Genomic DNA, 17749 nt, shown 5'->3' with positions numbered 1-17749 from the left:
AAAACCTTTTTTAAAAATAGCCTACACGTTATCCTGAAAATGGTTCTGATACGTCTCTTGACTTGGCATACCAGCAAATATCTGCTTAACACTGATAGGTCCAAGAAACATGGTCAGTGTATTTTGTACTTTGTCCTCAGAGGCACCCTGGTTTTATAAAATAAATTTGAGGAACATAGAGTAAATTGTCTTTGATTCCTAAAATAAACCCACATTAAAATAAATTCTTATTTTACTTGTTCCCAGAGGAAAGGGAATAAAAAAAACTCTGGGCTCGTCAGGTGGTCCATTGAGTTAACAACCATTTTCTCTTTTTTCGCTATGGGACCTTCAGAGCCTTTTCTCTTTTCTTTAACGTTTGTTTATTTTTGAGAGAGAGAGAGAGACAGAGTGCAAAGGGGGAGGGATGGAGAGAGAGACACACACAGACTCGGAAGCAGGCTTCAGGCTCTGAGCTGTCACTACAGAGCCCAGTGTGGGGCTCGAACTCACGCACTGTGAGATCACGACCTGGGCTGCAGTCAGACGCTTGACTGACTGAGCCAACCAGGTGCCCCTTTAGAGCTTTTAATGTGTTATAAGTGTCCAGCAGCTCTAGTGAGTGGATGTGGCCACATGCAACAGAAACTAGGATGTTAAAACCTACACCTTGTATAGCAATGGTCTCTACCACGGTAGGTCATCCACCTAGCACCTTAGTATTTTCTGGAACCAAGAAAGGAAAAACAAAACCCACCAAAGTTATGAGAGGATGTAATGTCATTAGGACTGTGGAGAGAGACAGTAGATGAATATAGCTGTAGATGTTTCCAAAGGTCGTCAGAGGGGATGGGAACATGAATAAATATTTACATATGTCCAGATCATCAGTATGTATGTAAGGGAGAGAGGGATTGATTGATTCAGATTGGTTTCCAAGACCAAAATTATAGTCTCCACAATCAGGAAGATAGATTCAAATATGAAGCAATCTTTAAATAATACAGTAAGTGTATAATGGATGAACAGGAAGGGTGTCCTCAACTCATTAATGTCAGTTGCCAGATGGGTGTCTAATCGTTGAGATTTAATTACAGACTTTTTCAAGTTTCCCAGTTGCATACTCATTTTTCAGATATAGGGCTATTCATACTTTCTATTTCTTCGGTGCCCATTTCAGTAAACTTTATTTTCAACTTTATTATTTTTAAAAAAAAATTTTAATGTCTATTTATTTTTAAGAGGGAGAGACACAGAGTACAAGCCGGGGAGAGGCAGAGAGAGAGGGGGGGAGACACAGAATCCGAAGCAGGCTCCAGGCTCTGAGCTGTCAACACAGAGCCTGACGCGGAGCTCGAGCTCATGAACTGTAAGATCACGACCTAAGCTGAAGTCAGATGCTTAATACACTGAGCCACCCAGACGCCCCTCAACTTTATTTTTAACTTGTTCATTTCATGTACGTTGTCGAATCTGTTGGGGAAGAAAATGGTTTATAGTATTTGCTTTGTAATTTTAATGTCTGTGTTGATGTCTCTACTTTTGTCACGGTGAAGGTCCTCCTATGGTCACTTTCAGACCGTATAGCAAATAACATTTTTGTTATCGTTTCCTTTGAACTACTATTCCCTCTGTGTTGAATTATTTATAGTTCTTTATCAACAGATTCATTTCAGAGGTGACCACCATGTTATACTATCCTGTTCATCATAAATACCCTTTCTTGGGGCGTTTGGGTGGCTCGGTCAGTTGAACGTCCCAGCGTCAGCTCAGGTCATGATCTCGTGGTCTGAGTTCGAGCCCCATGTCGGGCTCTGTGCTGACAGCTCAGAGCCTGGAGCCTGCTTCAGATTCTGTGTCTCCCTTTCTCTCTACCCCTCCCCCACTCATGCTCTGTCTCTCTCTCTCTCTTAAAAATAAATAAACATTAAAATTTTTTTTTAATGTTTATAAAAAAATCTTGTTTTAGGGGCACCTGGCTGGCTTAGTCGGTAGGACATGTGAGTCTTGATCTTGGGGGTCATGTGTTTGAGTCCCATGTTGGGGGTAGTTTACTTATAAAAAAAGATCTTGTTTTATGTTTATCCATTTCCCCCTCTTTCCGGTATAATACCAGAAGCGTAGACATTGAGGGAATGTTCGGAACAAGCGCTTGAAGACTGACTGTGCCTGTCGCTTGTTTACAGGCATTGCCGAAGGGGTGCGTGAGGCCAGATCCCCATGTCCTGCGAACGGGATGCAGATCGATTCAGGAGAAACAGAAATACTCAGAAAAGCAGTTGAGGACTATTTCTGCTTTTGTTACGGTAAAGTTCACGTCACCCATTAGGATCGGCATAGGTCACTAAGGAGCTGGAGTGTTACAGATCACTTTATTGGTGTGACTGTTTAGATGCCGCTAACATTTAAGACTCTACATTCTCCTTAAGCCAAGAGCCAGGTCTTCAGGACCAGAGGGCGCCTTGCAGAAGACAGCTTGATCTCTGCTGGTCCATAGAAACCTCTGATTGATCAGCCTTCATTCTTCATTCTTTGCTTCCATTTGAGGGAGCCCCCACTGCAAGGCCAACGCAATTGTACCTGACCCTTGAACCATGCAGGGGATGGGACACCCACCCCCACTGCGGTCGAAAATCCATATCTAATCTTTGACTCCCCCAAAACTCAGCTAATAATAGCCTGCTGTTGACTGGAAGCCTTACTGGTAACAAAAACAGTCCATTATTACCTCTTTCGTATGTCATACGTATTACACAATGTATTTCTGCAATACAGTAAGCTAGAGGAAAGAGTTATTAAGAAAATTGTCAGGAAGAAGGGCATCTTGGCCGGCTCAGTCGGTGGAGCGTGTGACTCTTGATCTGGGCGTTGTAAGTTCGAGCCCCACGATGGGTGTAGAGATTACTTGAAAAAACAAATTCTTAAAAAAAAAAAAAAAAAAGAAACAGAAAATCATAAGGAAGAGAAAATACGTGTGTAGTATCATGATGTGTTTATTGAAAAAAGTCTATGTATAAGTGGACTTGAGCAGCTCAAACTTGTGTTGTTCAAGGCTGAACTATATTAAAGACATTCGCTGCTGGTTCAGGCACCAACCTCAACCTCACCAGTCTCTCCATGTACTCATGTCTTTTTTTTTTTTTTAATGTTTATTTATTTTTGAGAGAGAGAGAGAGAGAGCACGTGAACAGGGGAAGGACAGAGAGAGAGGGAGACACAGAATCCGAGACAGGCTCCAGGCTCCGAGCTGTCAGCACAGAGCCCGACACGGGTTTCAAACCCACGAACTGTGAGATCGTGACCTGAGCCGAAGTCGGACGCTTACCCGATGGAGCCAGCCAGGCGTCCCTCCATCTACTCATGTCTTCCACAGGCATTAAGAGGGATTTTTCTTAAGTTTATTTATTTATTTAATATAATCTGTACACCCAATGTGGGGCTCAAACTCATGACCCCAAGATCAGGGGTCACATGCTCCATCGAGTGAGCCAGCCAGGCACCCCAAGATAAGGATTTTTTTAATACCTATGCAGAATTTTATCTCCTTTTATTATTAAAAAAAATTTTTTTAACACGTATTTATTTTTGAGAGACCAAGAGAGACAGAGCACAAGTCGGGGAGGGGCAGAGAGAGAAGGGGACACAGAATCTGAAACAGGCTCCAGGCTCTGAGCTGTCAGCACAGAGCCCGACGCGGGGCTCGAACTCACGGACCGCGAGATCATGACCTGAGCCAAAGTCACACACTTAACCCACTGAGCCACCCAGGTGTCCCCTATTATTTTTTTTATTTGAGAGAGAGAGAGAGAGAGAGAGAACATGTGCACACACAGGGACAAAGGCCAGAGGGGTAAAGAGAAAGAGAGAGAGACAGAGAGATTGAGAGATAGAATCCCAAGCAGGCTGTACATTCAGCACAGAGCCTGACGAGGGGCTCCACCCCTCAACCCTGGGATCATGACCTAAACTGAAATCAAGAGTCAGATGCTTAACCGACTGAGCCACCCAGGCGCCCCCTGGGTGGCTCAGTCGGTTAAGCATCTGACTCTTGATCTAGGCTCAGGTCACAGTCTCACAGTTCATGGGATTGAGCCCCAAGTTGGGCTGTGTGTTGACAGTGTGGAGCCTGCTTGGGATTCTCTCTCAATCTCCCTGTCTCTCTCTCCGCCCCCTCCCCCTGCTCTCGTGTGCCTGTTCTCTCTCTCTCTCAACACAAATAAATAAACGTTAAAAAATAAAATAAAATCTTAAAAAAGAAAAGCTGGGTAACTCAATAACCATACAGGCGTTGGGCTTAGTTGTGACACAAGCGCCTACCTTAGCCTCTCAGAGTCCTGTCGTTTTTAGAGAGCGTCACACGTTTATGGGACCTGCAGGTCCCTGTGAGCATTTGACTGTGGGGGACCTCGAGCCTAGGGGATCTCAGCGTCTCAGGCTACGCTTCTGAGAGAAATGGGGCTCCTGCACCTGGGGGCTGGCCAGCCAGCGCAGCACGACTGACCCGGCCCCAAGATGGTGACCCGAGGCCACATTGACTCCATAACTTCTCCACAGGCAAGTTGGCCTGAGTTGTGCAGAGCCACCTAGGGTCCTTGTGGACCTTCGGGTGGGGGCTCTCATCCTCTTTGGGCACTGAGTAACCGTGGGGCACCCTCTGCTGCCCTGGGTGTGCCACCTACAACCGAATGGAGAAGACCTGTTATTTCCTCTTTCTTATGTGAAGATGTAAAGTAAAACGTCTCCTAAGCTTTTCCTGTGGCCCTTTGGGAATTCTATTAACGGGTTATAGAGGACTAGGATGCTTCAGCTCTTACTGTGGCTTCAAAGCCGGGCATTGCCACCTGTGTTTCTTTCTTTTTTGTTTGTTTTAGAGTGTATTTATTTATTTTGAGACAGAGAGGTGGGGGGGGGGCAGAGAGAAAGGGAGAGGGACCCCCCAGCAGGCTCCGAGCTGTCAACACAGAGCCCGACGCGGGGCTCGATCTCACGAACTGCAAATCATGACCTGAGCCGAAACCAAAAGTCAGATGTTCAACTGACTGAGCTACCCAGGCGCCCCAGCACCTGTGTTTCTTTACTGCACTGAATGCAGCTGACAGGTAGGGTTTATGTTCGTACCATCTAAAGACATCTCCCCTCTTCTAGGCAAAGCCTTGGGGACCACAGCGATGGTGCCTGTTCCGTACGAGAAGATTCTGAGGGACCCAGCGGCCGTGGTTGTGCAGGGGCTTCCAGAAGGAGTGGCCTTTCAGCACCCCGAGAACTATGGTCTCACCACCCTGAAATGGATTTTGGAGAACAAAGCGGGGATTTCATTCATCATCAACAGGTGGCAGGCTCTATCCCCCTCATAAAGCCTAGTTCATCTGAGGATAAACTGACAGCTTAATTTCAATTCGTTAATTATGTCCTCTTACACTTAGAAGTTGGTTATTCAAATGTTTAATCTGTCTTTCATGTCGGGTAATAGTGTCGGTTTTCTTGCAGACCTTTCGTAGGTCCAGCGAATCAGCTCGGTAAGTGACAGCTTCTCATAATCGGTGACTGCCCTTGGCTAGTAAGCCAGTCCTGCTTTTCTTTAAAAAAAAAATTTTTTTGTTTTAATGTTTCCTTTATTTTTGAGAGACTGAGAGAGACAGAGTGCAAGTGGGGGAGGGGCAGAGGGAGAGGGGGAGACACAGAATCCAAAGCAAGCTCCAGGCTCTGAGCTGTCCACACAGAGCCCGACGCGGGGCTCGAACCCACGAGCTGTGAGTTCCTGACCTGAGCTAAAGTCAGATGCTTCACCGACTGAGCCACCCAGGCACCCCTCCAGCCCTGCTTTTCTTACTTGAAATGCAAGCCTGGTACATTCTAAAGCTTGTGTGTCCCTTGCCTGCTCACCATGGAGGAAGTAACTTCTGGCACCCCGGGGTGGGGGGGGCCGTGGCTCTTGTGGGGTGCTCAGCTCAGGGAAGGACACACCCCGACAAGAGCTGAAGGGATTCTGCTCCCAGGTCTGAAGCCGGCAAGCTCCCACGGCCAAGCTCCTAGGTCTCAAGCCGGCAAGCTCCTACTGCCCACAGAGGACAGTAGGCCTATCTTGTCCTCGAGTCCAGGGTCATGAGGATGCTGGGTCACTTGATAGTCCTTTGACCCCCAGCCACAGGCCGGGCATCGTTGGGTTCGGGAGTGGATGGAGGAGGTATGGCCATTTCTCGTGCTTCTGAGACTCACCGTCTAGAAGGAGCAAGTCTGTCCAACAGAGAACCAGGGGTGACCCGAGGTCTCCCCAGGATGCCCCGCGGAAATCCCCGGGAGTCCTGGGGAGGGTTTAGAGTTGTATGATCAAAGGGGCTTTGTGGAGCCACCAGGTGGCTCTCAAGCCGAGCAGGGTCTCAACACGTTGGTTCTGCCGGGAGGCCCATCCACGTGCCCAGGCAGAAAGCAACGTGGATGCGTGTTTGAGGCCGAGTTTGAGAACCCGGGGCCCTTCGTAATCTCCTCAATTTACGACGACGAACGGACCAAAAGAATAGCAATTTTTCCAGAAGCGTTTAGAGATCCACCTCTGCCCACTTCTTATTTTCCCAGATTATTAATCTGGAACATAGCTGGAAACTGTGGGCCGTACCTGTCCTGGAGAGACCAGGTCTGTCTAAGAGGGTGCTGAGCTGAGACTACCTAGGTACAGAGACAGGATGTCCAGAGAGGGGTGGGCAGAGTTCACGAGGCGCACGGGGGAGCGCACGGGGCTTGGGCTGCTCACAGAGCCCAGTCCGTTTCCAGAGCAATGGAACGTTCCCAGAATTCCCTAGCTTATGTTGAAGGGGAGACCTGAGGGGGAGGGGCGGCGGGTGACTGGGCGACCGTTGCCCCAGATGGCTTGTATTTTCATCATAGAACAGTAATAGCCGCACCCGCTAATTCATTGCTTCCGGCATACCCGGCATGGTTCTGCGTTCTTTGCACGTTTTAATTGATCCTCACCCAACCACCATTTTCAGATGAGGAAACTGAGGCCCAGGAAGGTTTAGTGACTTGCTGGAGGTCTCTGCGGCCCCTGTCTACTCCTCAGCCCCCACTCTGCCTACACACATGGCGCGAGGACACGGGGGCCGCTTTGAATTGGTCTCTCCCCACTACTATTCTGTAAAGGCCTGAAGCTGGAGTTCTGTTCTCTCTGTATTTACTTTCACGTTACGTGCCTTCGAATGGTGTCATTTTCAAGGTGCAGAAAGGGGCTAGTGTGTGTCTTTTTACTCCTGCACAGGTGGGTCTTTGGTGGTCACGGATGCGAAGAGATCGGTGACGTCACCAAGTGAAAGGTAAGGGAAATAAAAAATAAAATCCACATCTAACCCCAGAGTGTTAGTTTTTAGACCATGGAAAGTTTCCCTTGTTTTGTTATATATTCTTTATTCAAAAGGATGTTTGAGGTTTTAAGACTATGTTCAATGGACTCCTTTAATGGTATAACAGATTATTAAGAACGTTAACGTTACATGAACGAGTTAGTTTTGCGTTGAGCTGGATGGCGGGCAGGGGAGGTAGGACGGCATGGAGATCTGGAGATTGGGGGGTTTGAGTACAGTGCGTCCGGATCCCCGTGGTCACGTCTCACCCTGGCCGGCTTGTCTTGACAAGGGTTCCCTTCTCCTTGCAGCTGTGGCCCCATCAGTGTGAAAACTGAACCCATGGAAGATTCAGGTACGTACACGGATGCTTATAGAATCGAGTATTTGGCAGATTATCATTTGATCCCTTTCTTTTGTTTTACTTCTAAAACATGGACTTGCAGTAAACTAAGAATGGGGGCAGGGCACTTCCTCAATTTGGTTTTAAAAAATCTACAAAAAGCCGAGTGAGAAGCTAGAACCTTTCCCACTGAGGTCAAGAACGAGGAAGGATGTCCCCTCTTGAACTTCCTTCCAGTGTTGTACTGAAAGTCCTTGCTAATGCAATAAGACAAGAAAAGGAAATATAGGGCACACAGATTGGGAATGATGAAATATAACTGCCTTTGTTCACAGATGACATGGTCATCTATATAGAAAATCCTGGGGCGCCTGGGTGGTGCGGTCGGTTGAGTGGCCGGCTCTTGATTTTGGCTCAGGTCATGATCTCACGGTTGTGGGATCGAGCCCCGCATCGGGTTCTGTGCTGAACGTGGAGTCTGCTTGAGCTTCTGTCTCTGTCCCTCCCCCTGATCACTCTCTCTCTTTCTCTCTCAAATAAAAATAAATGTTAAAAAAAAAACCCAAAGAATTGACCAGTGAAAGGGGTGGTGGTGACTAGGGCACTAAATAACCTCAATAGGGGCCTTATCCCTGCCTTCCCCCACTCCTCAAAGAAAGAAAAATGGCATTGATTAGAGGGGAAATGTTAAAAGGTCAAAAAAATGTTTTAGATGCAAATGCTTGAGGGATGGGAAAATCTTTGAAAGCATTAAAGGGGCAAAGGTTAGAAAGTACATAAAACCAAAACTCAAAATTCAAGTTAATAAAAATGAACACAAGCTGGGGCACCTGGCTGGCTCAGCCGGAGGAGTGTGTGACTCTTGATCTCAGGGTTGTGTGTTCGAGCCCCATGTTGGGCGTCGAGCTTACTTTAAAAAAAAAAAAAGAAGAGCCGTGCAGTCGGTTAGGCATCCGACTCTTGATTTCAGCTCAGCTCATGATTTCATGGTTCATGAGATGCAGCCCCCTGTCAGGCTGTGTGCTGACAGCACGGAGCCCCCTTGGGATTCTCTCTCTCCCTGCCCCTCCCCTGCTGGTTCTCTCTCTCTCTGTCTCTCTCTCTCTCAAAATAAATAAACTTAAAAAAAAAAATAGGTCTCTTTTTGTCTTTAAGCCTTAAACTGAACCCGGGGCTTGAACTCACAACCCCGAGATCAAGAGCTGCACACTGTTGCGACTGAGCCAGCCAGGCGCCACGAGGCCTCTTTGGTTGATGCTTCCTTTTGGAGATGTGGTTCAGTTTAGACAAAAATGTGCTCCCTACTAACATGACTCTCTACCTTGGATTTCATGATGCCATTCAGCTCGCTGCCGGACGGCCCCTGAGAGCCTCATTTCTTGTGATATTTCTGCACCCCTTGCTACACAGAACAAGTGTCAAAATGGTTTTGAGTTTCAAATTTCTCTCTTTCTCTTTCTCCCCAAAACAAAGTGGCTTCAAACAATGATTAGTCTTTTATTTTTTTTTATTATGTTTATTTATTTTTGACAGAGAGAGAGACAGAGCACGAGTGGGGGAGAGGCAGAGAGAGGGAGACACAGAATCCGAAGCAGGCTCTAGGCTCTAAGCTGTCAGCACAGAGCCCGACGCGGGGCTCGAACCCACGAACCGTGAGATCATGACCTGAGCCGAAGTCAGATGGATGCTTAACTGACTGAGCCACCCAAGCACCCCCAAACAATGATTAGTCTTTCTGGCAATTCCACACATTGGCTGGGCAGCTGTCTGCTCCCAGGTGACCTCGCTCCTGGGTCCGAGGCCGCTGGGAGAGCCTGGCCTCTGTCCGCTTGGTCTCACATCCCCTGGGAGCCCGGGCGTGTTCACGCGGCCACTCAGTTCCAAAGCAGCAGCTCGGACGCACCTGCACTCTTCAGGCCTCGGCTCGCGTCCTGTTGGCCAACGACCCATTGGCCAAAGTGAGCCATGAGACGAGGCCCAGCTTTACAGGATGGAGAAGTAGCCTCCACTTCTAGAAAAGAGCAAGAGAGACATTGCAGACAGGCGTGCACACCGGGTGGGAGAAACCTGTGGCTAATTTTGCAGGCTACCACACCTTTCCCTGATGACGGCTTTTGGTTTCACTAACGTAGTTCCCCCAGGTTTTGAAATTTTGAAATTCATGTCATTGTCGTAGGTAAGATTACACGTAGCCACCGAGTGATGTATGGAAGGCTTGAATCACCGTATTGTACCCCGGAAACTGATACTACACTGTGTGTTAATTAACTGGAATTTAAATACAAACTTTACAAAAAAGGGGGGCGCATGGGTGACTCAGTCGCTTAAGTGTCTGACTTGGGCTCAGGTCATGATCTCGCGGTTCGTGAGTTCGAGCCCCGCGTCGGGCTCTGTGCTGACAGCTCAGAGCCTGGAGCCTGTTTCAGATTCTGTGTCTCCCCCTCTCTGCCCCTCCCCGCTCACTCTCTGTCTCTCTCAAAAATGAGTAAATGTCAAAAAAATTAAGGAAAAAAACCTTAAAAAGGTGACATGTGCAAATGCATATCGCATTGGAGAAGAATATTTTACCGTATTTTGCATAAACGCACGTATGTACGAAGCCTCCTTGAAAAGGAAAATGTTCCCAAACTGGGAACCAGACCTTCTTCTTCCCTTCTTTCCCTCCCTCCCTCCTTCTGTTCCTTTCTACATCCTTCTCTCCTTCCTTCCTTCTTTCCTTTTATATTGATTTTATAGTGTTTTGGTTCTGTTACTTGTATTGTTATACGGGAAAGCCGACTGTTCAGTGTGTGAGCCCCACGTTGTTTTGCTGGTGATCACGTTGCCCTGTTCATCAAGGCAGAGCCTGGAACTGTCCCAGCCGGTCCTAGTTCTCTGTGGCCTAACACACGATTTTATGATTTTCATTGCTTCCAAAGGCTCGGCACCGAGAGCGACGGCTGTGTCAGTCAAGAAGGAGTCAGAAGATCCTAATTACTATCCGTCTAATATGCAAGGTAATCCCATTTCGTTTTCATTTCCTTCCCCAAATGTTGTTTGTGACAGGAAGTTTTTTTGTCGTATTTTTAAAAATTAATTTGTTTTGAGAGAGAGGGAGATAGAGAATGCCAAGCCGACTCCACACTGTCCGCGCAGAGCCGGACGCGGGGCTTGAACTCGCAAACCACGAGATTGCGACCTGAGCCGAAATCGAAGAGTCGGACGCTCAACCGGCTGAGCCACGTAGGCGCCCCCGAGATGAGAAATTTTAATTAGCCCCCATCTGGAAAACAGGCCGAAGCAATACGTTTACTGGGATGTAGCATACTGCCATTTAAAGTAAAGCATTTTACGGTTAGGAAATAGATCCGTGTTCAGCCTAAATCCGCATGCTTCGAGGCAGACGTGAAGACAGAGGTATCCTGGTGCGTTTTACTTGAGCTTGTCTGTTAAGTATTCTTATTTTGCATGTTCTAAAGTATGTCCTCCTAATCCTTTGCTGTCCTGTCTGTCCCCTAAGTTACTGAGAAAATATCGAAAGATCAAGACATTCAGGTACCCTGTTCTTAATAATATTTGCTTCATTGATGTCATACAATTTAAACGGCGGAACAGCAGACACTGATTAGCTGGTGGGCGGTCTATGCACTCGCCTGGCTTGGCCCTGTCCCCAGAGACCGGATCCCTGCCGGTCCCCGACGTGGTACCAGTTTGACGACGTGGTGTTGTGCGGGATGGTTCTAAATCCTCGACCGAGACCAGGTTTGAAGCGCTTCCTACAAAATCTTAATTTTGAAGTTTTCCTGCAGCATTACAGAGCTCTGTAACGTAGACACTTTTTTCAGAATACCTGGGTGGCTCAGTCAGTTGAGCCACCCCCTCCTGGTTTTGGCTCAGGTCATGATCTCAACGGTGCGTGAGTTCGAGCCCCACGTTGGGCTCTGCGCTGACAGAGTAGAGCCTGCTTGGGATTCTCTCTTTCTCTCTCTCTCTCTCTCTCTCTCTCTCAAAATAAACAAACTGCTTTTTTCAAAAACTCTGAAGACCAGTGAAAAAGTGTCCATTGTCGCGGCACCTGGGTGGCTCAGTCGGTAGAGTGTCCAACTTCGGCTCGGGTCACAATCTCACTGCTTGTGGGTTCGAGCCCCACGTCGGGCTCTGTGCTAACAGCCTGCTTCCGATTCTGTGTCTCCTTCTGTCTCTGCCCCTCCCCCACTCACACTCTGTCTCTGTCTTTCTCAAAAATAAATAAACATTAAAAAATATTGTTTTTAAATAAAATACTTAAGGGGCGCCTGGGTGGCTCAGTCAGTTAAGCAGCCAACTTTGGCTCAAGTCATGATCTCATAGTTTGTGGGTTCGAGCCCCGTGTCGGGCTCTGTGCTGACAGCCCGGAGCCTGGAGGAGCCTGCTTCAGATTCTCTGTCTCCCTCTCTCTCTGCCCCTCCCCCACTTGCATGCTGTCTCTCAAAAATAAATACACATTAAAAGAATTTTAATACTTAAGAAAAAATTTAACCAAAGAATTGCAAGACTTGTACACTGAAAACTATAAAACGTTGTTTAAAAAATTAAAGGAGATCTAAATAAACGGAAAGATATTCTGTGTTCACGGACTGGAAGACTTCCTTAAGATTGTTATGGAAATTCAAGGAACCCGGAATAGCCAAAACAATCTTGAAAAAGAACAGAGTCAGAAGACCCACATTTCCTGATTTCAAAACCTACTGCAAAAGCTACAGTTATCGACTGTGGTCCTGGCATAAGGTTAGACAGTGGATATTCAGTGGAATAGATTTGAGAGTGCAGAAATAAACCCCTATCTTTATAGCTACTTGATTTTCAACAAGGGTGCCAAAACAATTCATTGGGGAAAGAATAGTCTTTTCAAAAAAATGGTACTAGAATAACCAGCTTTCTACATACAGAAAGATCCATTCGGACCTCTACCTCACACCATATACAAAAACTAACTCAAAATGGATCAGAGACCTAAATGTAAGAGTTAAAAATTCTCATGCACTTAGAACTCCTAGACGCAGATGGTTGTGACCTTGGATTAGATAATGGTTTCTTAGCTAGAGCAGCCAAAGGAAAAAAATAAATTAAACTTCATTAAAATTAAAAACTTGTACTTCAAAGAACTCTATCAAAAAAGTAAAAAGGCCACCAATGGAATTAGAGGAAATGTTTGCAAGTTATATATCAGATGAGGATATCCTATCCAGAATAAGAACTGTTTTAACTGAACGACGAAAATGCAAATTATGCTATTTAAAATGGAAAACGGGGTGCTGGCTGGCTCAGTCAGTGGAGCATGTGACTCTTGATCACGGGCTTGTGAGTTCAAGCCTCACATTGGGTGTAGAGATTACTTACAAATAAAATCTTTAGGGGTGCCTAGTTGGCTCAGTCAGTTAAGCGTCTGACTTCGGCTCAGGTCACGATCTCATGGTGCGCGAATTCGAGCCCCACATGGGGCTCAGACCCTGGAGCCTGCTTCAGATTCTGTGCCTCCCTCATCTCCCTGCCCCTCCCCCGCTCATGCTCTGTCTCTCTCTCAAAACCATAAATATTTTTAAAAAAAGAAAAAAGGCTCTGAAGATCCCATAGTGAAAAAAGGGGGCACAGAAAAACAGGATATGGAGTTGGTGACTATTGGCACCAGGGAAGGGCACGTGGAATTATTGTACCATCCCTGCTTCTGTAGGTGTGAAACTTCTCCAGAGTGCAGGTAAGACAACAAAAGACATAGAGAAAGGATCATTTGTGTGAATTTTATTTCAAGGAGTTGAAGTATTTTTCATGTGCATTCCTGCGTGGGTCTTAAACTGTTTGGACGGTTTTAAATGGATTCTTGTTTAGGGGAACCTGGGTGGCTCAGTAGGTTAAGCGTTCAGCTCTTGGTTTCGGCTCAGGTCACGATCTCACAGTTCGTGAGTTCCAGCCTCGTGTCAGGCTCTGTGCTGACAGTGCAGAGCCTGCTTGGGATCCTCTCTCCTTCTCTCTGCCCGTTACTCTTGCTGTCTCTGTGTCTCTCAAAATAAATAAATAAACTTAAAAAAATTATTTTAAATAACAAACATAAATGGATTCTTGTTTACATTTTGCATTTTGCCCTTTTTAAATATCTGTATCATTTGCTTCCCTTTCAGACAGCCATCATCCTTCTGGGAGCAGCGACGTAATAGACATGGAATTATCCATGGAAGGTTGGAAAAGCCATTTTATGCTTTTTTCTTTTTTCTTTTTTTTTTGGTTTTGTTTTAGTCTACAGTATTTTGCAAAGAACACAGTCTTTGAAACGCCCATGACGCATGTTTGAAACTAAGGCAGCTTCCTGGCATGCCTTCTTAGAAAACCAGATGAGTCTTAGCCCTAGAATGTGGCTCTGGGAATTTGTGAGTCTCTTCCTTCTCCGACCTGTAAGAGATTCTACGTAAAGCACCTGGATTAGAGGTCGCGTGGTGAGAAAACTTCACATCTGTGTCATTTGTTGCTTTATTCCATTTTCTCTTCTTGAATGGGTATACCAGAATTCTTTTTTTGTTAATGTTTATTTATTTTTTGAGAGACAGAGCATGAGCAGGGGAGAGCAGAGAGAGAGGGAGACACAGAATCCGAAGCAGGCTGCAGGCTCTGAACTGTCAGCACAGAGCCCGACACGGGGCTCGGACTCACGGACCGCGAGATCGTGACCTGAGCCGAAGTCGGACGCTCAATGGACTGAGCCACCCAGGCACCCCAGCGTTGTTGTTTTTCTAATGTTTATTTATCTATTTTTGAGAAAGCACAAGCAGGGAGGGTGCAGAGGGAGAGGGAGACAGAGAATCTGAAGCAGGCTCTCCACTGTCAGCACAGAGCCTGATGTGGGGCTTGAACTCACTAACTGTGAGAACATGACCTGAGTCAAAGTTGCACACTTAACCGACTGAGCCACCCAGGCATCCTTGTGTGGTCTTTTGTTTTTGTTTATTTTATTTTATTTTATTTTATTTTATTTTTAACATTTATTTATCTTTGAGAGACAGAGAACAAGCAGGGGACGGGCAGAGAGTGGGGGAGACAGAATCCGAAGCAGGCTCCGGGCTCAGAGCTGTCAGCACAGAGCCCGACGTGGGGCTCGAACCCACAAACTGTGAGATCATGGCAGATGCTTAACCAACTGAGCCACCCAGGCGCCCCTATTTATTTATTTTTGATGAGGGTCATACAGAAAGGGGGAGGGAGAATCCCAAGCAGGTGCGGGGCTGGAATCCATGAACCGCAACATTGTGACCTGAGCTGAAATCAAGAGTCGGACACCTTACGGACTGAGCCACCCAGGCGCCCCTGTGTCATTTTTAATAGCTTCTCTGAGGGGTGCCTGGGTGGCTCAGTCGGTTGAGCGTCCGACTTCAGCCCAGGTCATGATCTCACGGTTCGTGAGTTCGAGCCCTGCGTCGGGCTCTGTGCTGACAGCTCAGAGCCCGGAGCCTGCTTCAGATTCTGTGTGTGTGTCTCTCTCTGTCTCTCAAAAAAACACGAATAAACGTTAAAAAAATAATTTTTTTGTAAAAAAAGATAGAGGAAGGCCTACATGGGAATCCGGGTAGAACTAGTATGGAGTGAGAATCAGAGAGATGTCACTGGATGTTGGCCTTTGAAATACTTTGTTTCTGAAGAGATTTTTTTTTTAAGTATTTTTTTTTTTTTTAGTAATCTCCCCACCCAGCATGGGATTCGAACCCACAACCCCAAGATCAAAAGTTGCACACTCTACTGCCTGAACCAACCCACGCCCCCAAGAGGTTTTTTATTATTATAGTACAGCAGGAAACCCATTTATGATACACCTGAATTCGTTTGATTTGGGTTTTTTTTTTACCTTTTTAACTAAAGATTCAGAAAAAGCTGCAAGAACAGTCAGAGAGGTCTGGTGTCTTCACCCGTTTCCCCCCAAGCATTACGCGTTCCATTACCATAGTCCAATATCCAAACAACTGATTTGTTTTGCGTCTTTCTCCTTTCATGAACAATTAATGGAAGGTATTTTTTTTTTTTAGTGTTTATTTATTTTTGAGAGAGAGACAAGAGTGCTTTCTTTGATCCCTGTGATTCCTGACAACAAGGAAACGCTATGACCACAGGAATTCCATTAGATGGACATTCTGTGTCCCCTGACGTGGGTAACCGGGTGTTGTGTTATAAGATCTGAGAGTTTCTTCTCTCCCCTTAACCCTTATAAGGTTGTCCTTTCTTACCCTGTGATCCCTTTGAAAGTTAAAATTACAGGGGTGCCTGAGTGGCTCAGTCCGTTGAGCGTCCGACTTGGGCTCAGGTCATGATCTCACGGTTCGTGAGTTCGAGCCCCACGTCGGGCTGTGTTCTGACAGCTCGGAGCCTGGAGCCTGCTTCAGATTCTGTCTCTCTCTCTCTGTCTCTCTCTTGGCCCCTCCCCCGCTCATGCTCTGTCTCTGTCTCAAAAAAAAAAAAATAAACATTAAAGAAAATTTTTTTTAATTTTAATTAAAAAATTTTTTTTAATCTTTTAGTCAAATAAAAGTAAAGTTAAAACTACCTTCAGGGATGCCTGGGTGGCTCAGTCAGTTAAGCATCTGAGTCTTGATTTTGGCTCAGGTCATGACCTCATGGTTCGTGAGTTCAAGCCCTGCATCAAGCTCTGCACTGGCAGCAGGGAGCCTGCTTGGGATTCTGTCTCTCCCTCTCTCTCTCTTCCCTGCCCCCACTCGTGCTCGCTCTCTCTCTCTTGAAATAAATAAATAAACTTTGAAAATGCTTTCAGGTTTAGGGGCGCCCAGCTGGCTCAGTTGGAAGAGCGTGCGGCCCTTGATCTTGGGGTTGTGAGTTCGAGCCCCATGGTGGATGTAGAGATTACTAACAAAATAAAAATAAACAAAATTGTTTACAAAAATTACCTTCACGTTTATACCTCTACATGTATTAAGTATGACACATGTCTAAAATGCCAGGATAAGCTCCTCTTGGAAGGCGAGATTACATAATAACAGATGTCATTTTAGAAATCTTTTTTTTTTTCAAGATTCCACTCTGCTTGTCCCATCAGAAGCGTGTGAGGACCCCGAAGCCGAGGTGAAAATTGAAGGTCAGTTGCCTAAAGCCTTGTCAGAGTGACACGTGGCTGAGTGTGGCGTTCATCCATTCCTAAAGGGGTTATTGGGGGGGGGGGTGGTATATGTGGGGGCGGGGTGTGTATGTGGGGGGTGGAGGTGTGTGTGCGTGCGTGTGTGTGTGTGTGTGTGTGTGTGTGTGTGTTTTACACCATGCACATCAGCACCAGACTGTCCGCCCTCCCCAGTGAGGGAAGAAGGAAGGGGGATGGGCAGGGAGGGGAAGAGGGAAGGGGATGGGCAGGGAGGGCTGCATTTCCCTTAGAAAACACACCCCCACTTCCGCTAGATGGATGAAGAGTTTACAGATAACTGATCGGGCCTAGAAGCAGTAAACTCCGTTCAACGGCAAGTATCTCACAGAAGTCAAGTTCGAAGTGTGGTTTTAAACAGATTTATTTTTAAGATCCACCACGTAAGATAATTTTCGTTAAAAGACTTACACACTGACGTGTAATCTGTTTGGGTTTTGTTCAGATGTCTGTTTCAAAACCACATCCAAGGGGCGCCTGGGGGGCTCAGTCGGTTGAGCGTCTGACTCTTGGTTTCGGCTCAGGTCATGATCTCACAGTTCGTGGGTTTGAGCCTCTCTCTCTCTCTCTCTCTCGCTTTTTTTCCTTTGCTTGTTTGTTTTGTTTCTTATATTCCACATATGCGTGAGATCATATGGTTTTGTCTTTCTCTGATTGACTTATTTGCTTAGCATTATACTTTCCACATCCATCCATGTTGTGGCAAATGGCAAGGTTTTGGTTTTTTTTTTTAATTTTTTAATTTTGGGGAGAGCACACGTGGTGGAGGGGCAGAGAGAGGGGGACAGAGGATCTGAAGCAGGCCCTGTGCTGACGGGTTGACGACAGTGAGCCCGATGTGGGGCTCAAACTCCCGAACCACGAGATCATGACCTGAGCTGAAGTCAAACGCTCAACCGACTGAACTGTCCAGGTGCCCCAAGATTTCGTTCTTTTCTTTATGGCTGAATA

The 17749-nt window shown here is 46.4% G+C and overlaps 1 protein-coding gene across 14 annotated transcripts in view; it reads left to right on the top strand.

The window, feature by feature from the left end:
* Nucleotides 1–17749, top strand: part of LOC132689422 (general transcription factor II-I repeat domain-containing protein 2B) — a 49564-nt gene that overhangs the window by 18629 nt on the left and 13186 nt on the right. For 11 of the 14 annotated variants that reach the window (XR_009615000.3, XR_013552908.2, XM_060649158.3 and 8 more), the window contains 8 exons: nucleotides 2166–2285; nucleotides 5125–5308; nucleotides 5467–5495; nucleotides 7232–7286; nucleotides 7625–7668; nucleotides 10575–10652; nucleotides 13791–13847; nucleotides 16679–16741. Coding sequence is in view for 12 of the 14 variants with exons in the window: in XM_060649158.3 (XP_060505141.3) it covers nucleotides 2166–2285; nucleotides 5125–5308; nucleotides 5467–5495; nucleotides 7232–7286; nucleotides 7625–7668; nucleotides 10575–10652; nucleotides 13791–13847; nucleotides 16679–16741 (630 nt within the window). In the remaining 2 variants the exon portion in view is untranslated. Of the gene's footprint in view, nucleotides 1–1273; nucleotides 1349–2165; nucleotides 2286–5124; nucleotides 5309–5466; nucleotides 5496–7231; nucleotides 7287–7624; nucleotides 7669–10574; nucleotides 10653–13790; nucleotides 13848–16678; nucleotides 16742–17055; nucleotides 17359–17749 lie in introns of those variants that run through there. The other 3 variants (XM_078440079.2, XM_078440078.2, XM_078440076.2) reach the window with 3 other exon arrangements.

The sequence above is a fragment of the Panthera onca genome, chromosome E3 (genome assembly GCF_046562875.1).
Source record: "Panthera onca isolate mPanOnc1 chromosome E3, mPanOnc1 haplotype 2, whole genome shotgun sequence".
In the NCBI taxonomy this organism is placed as follows: domain Eukaryota; kingdom Metazoa; phylum Chordata; class Mammalia; order Carnivora; family Felidae; genus Panthera; species Panthera onca.
This window is presented reverse-complemented; position numbering and strand designations above follow the sequence as displayed.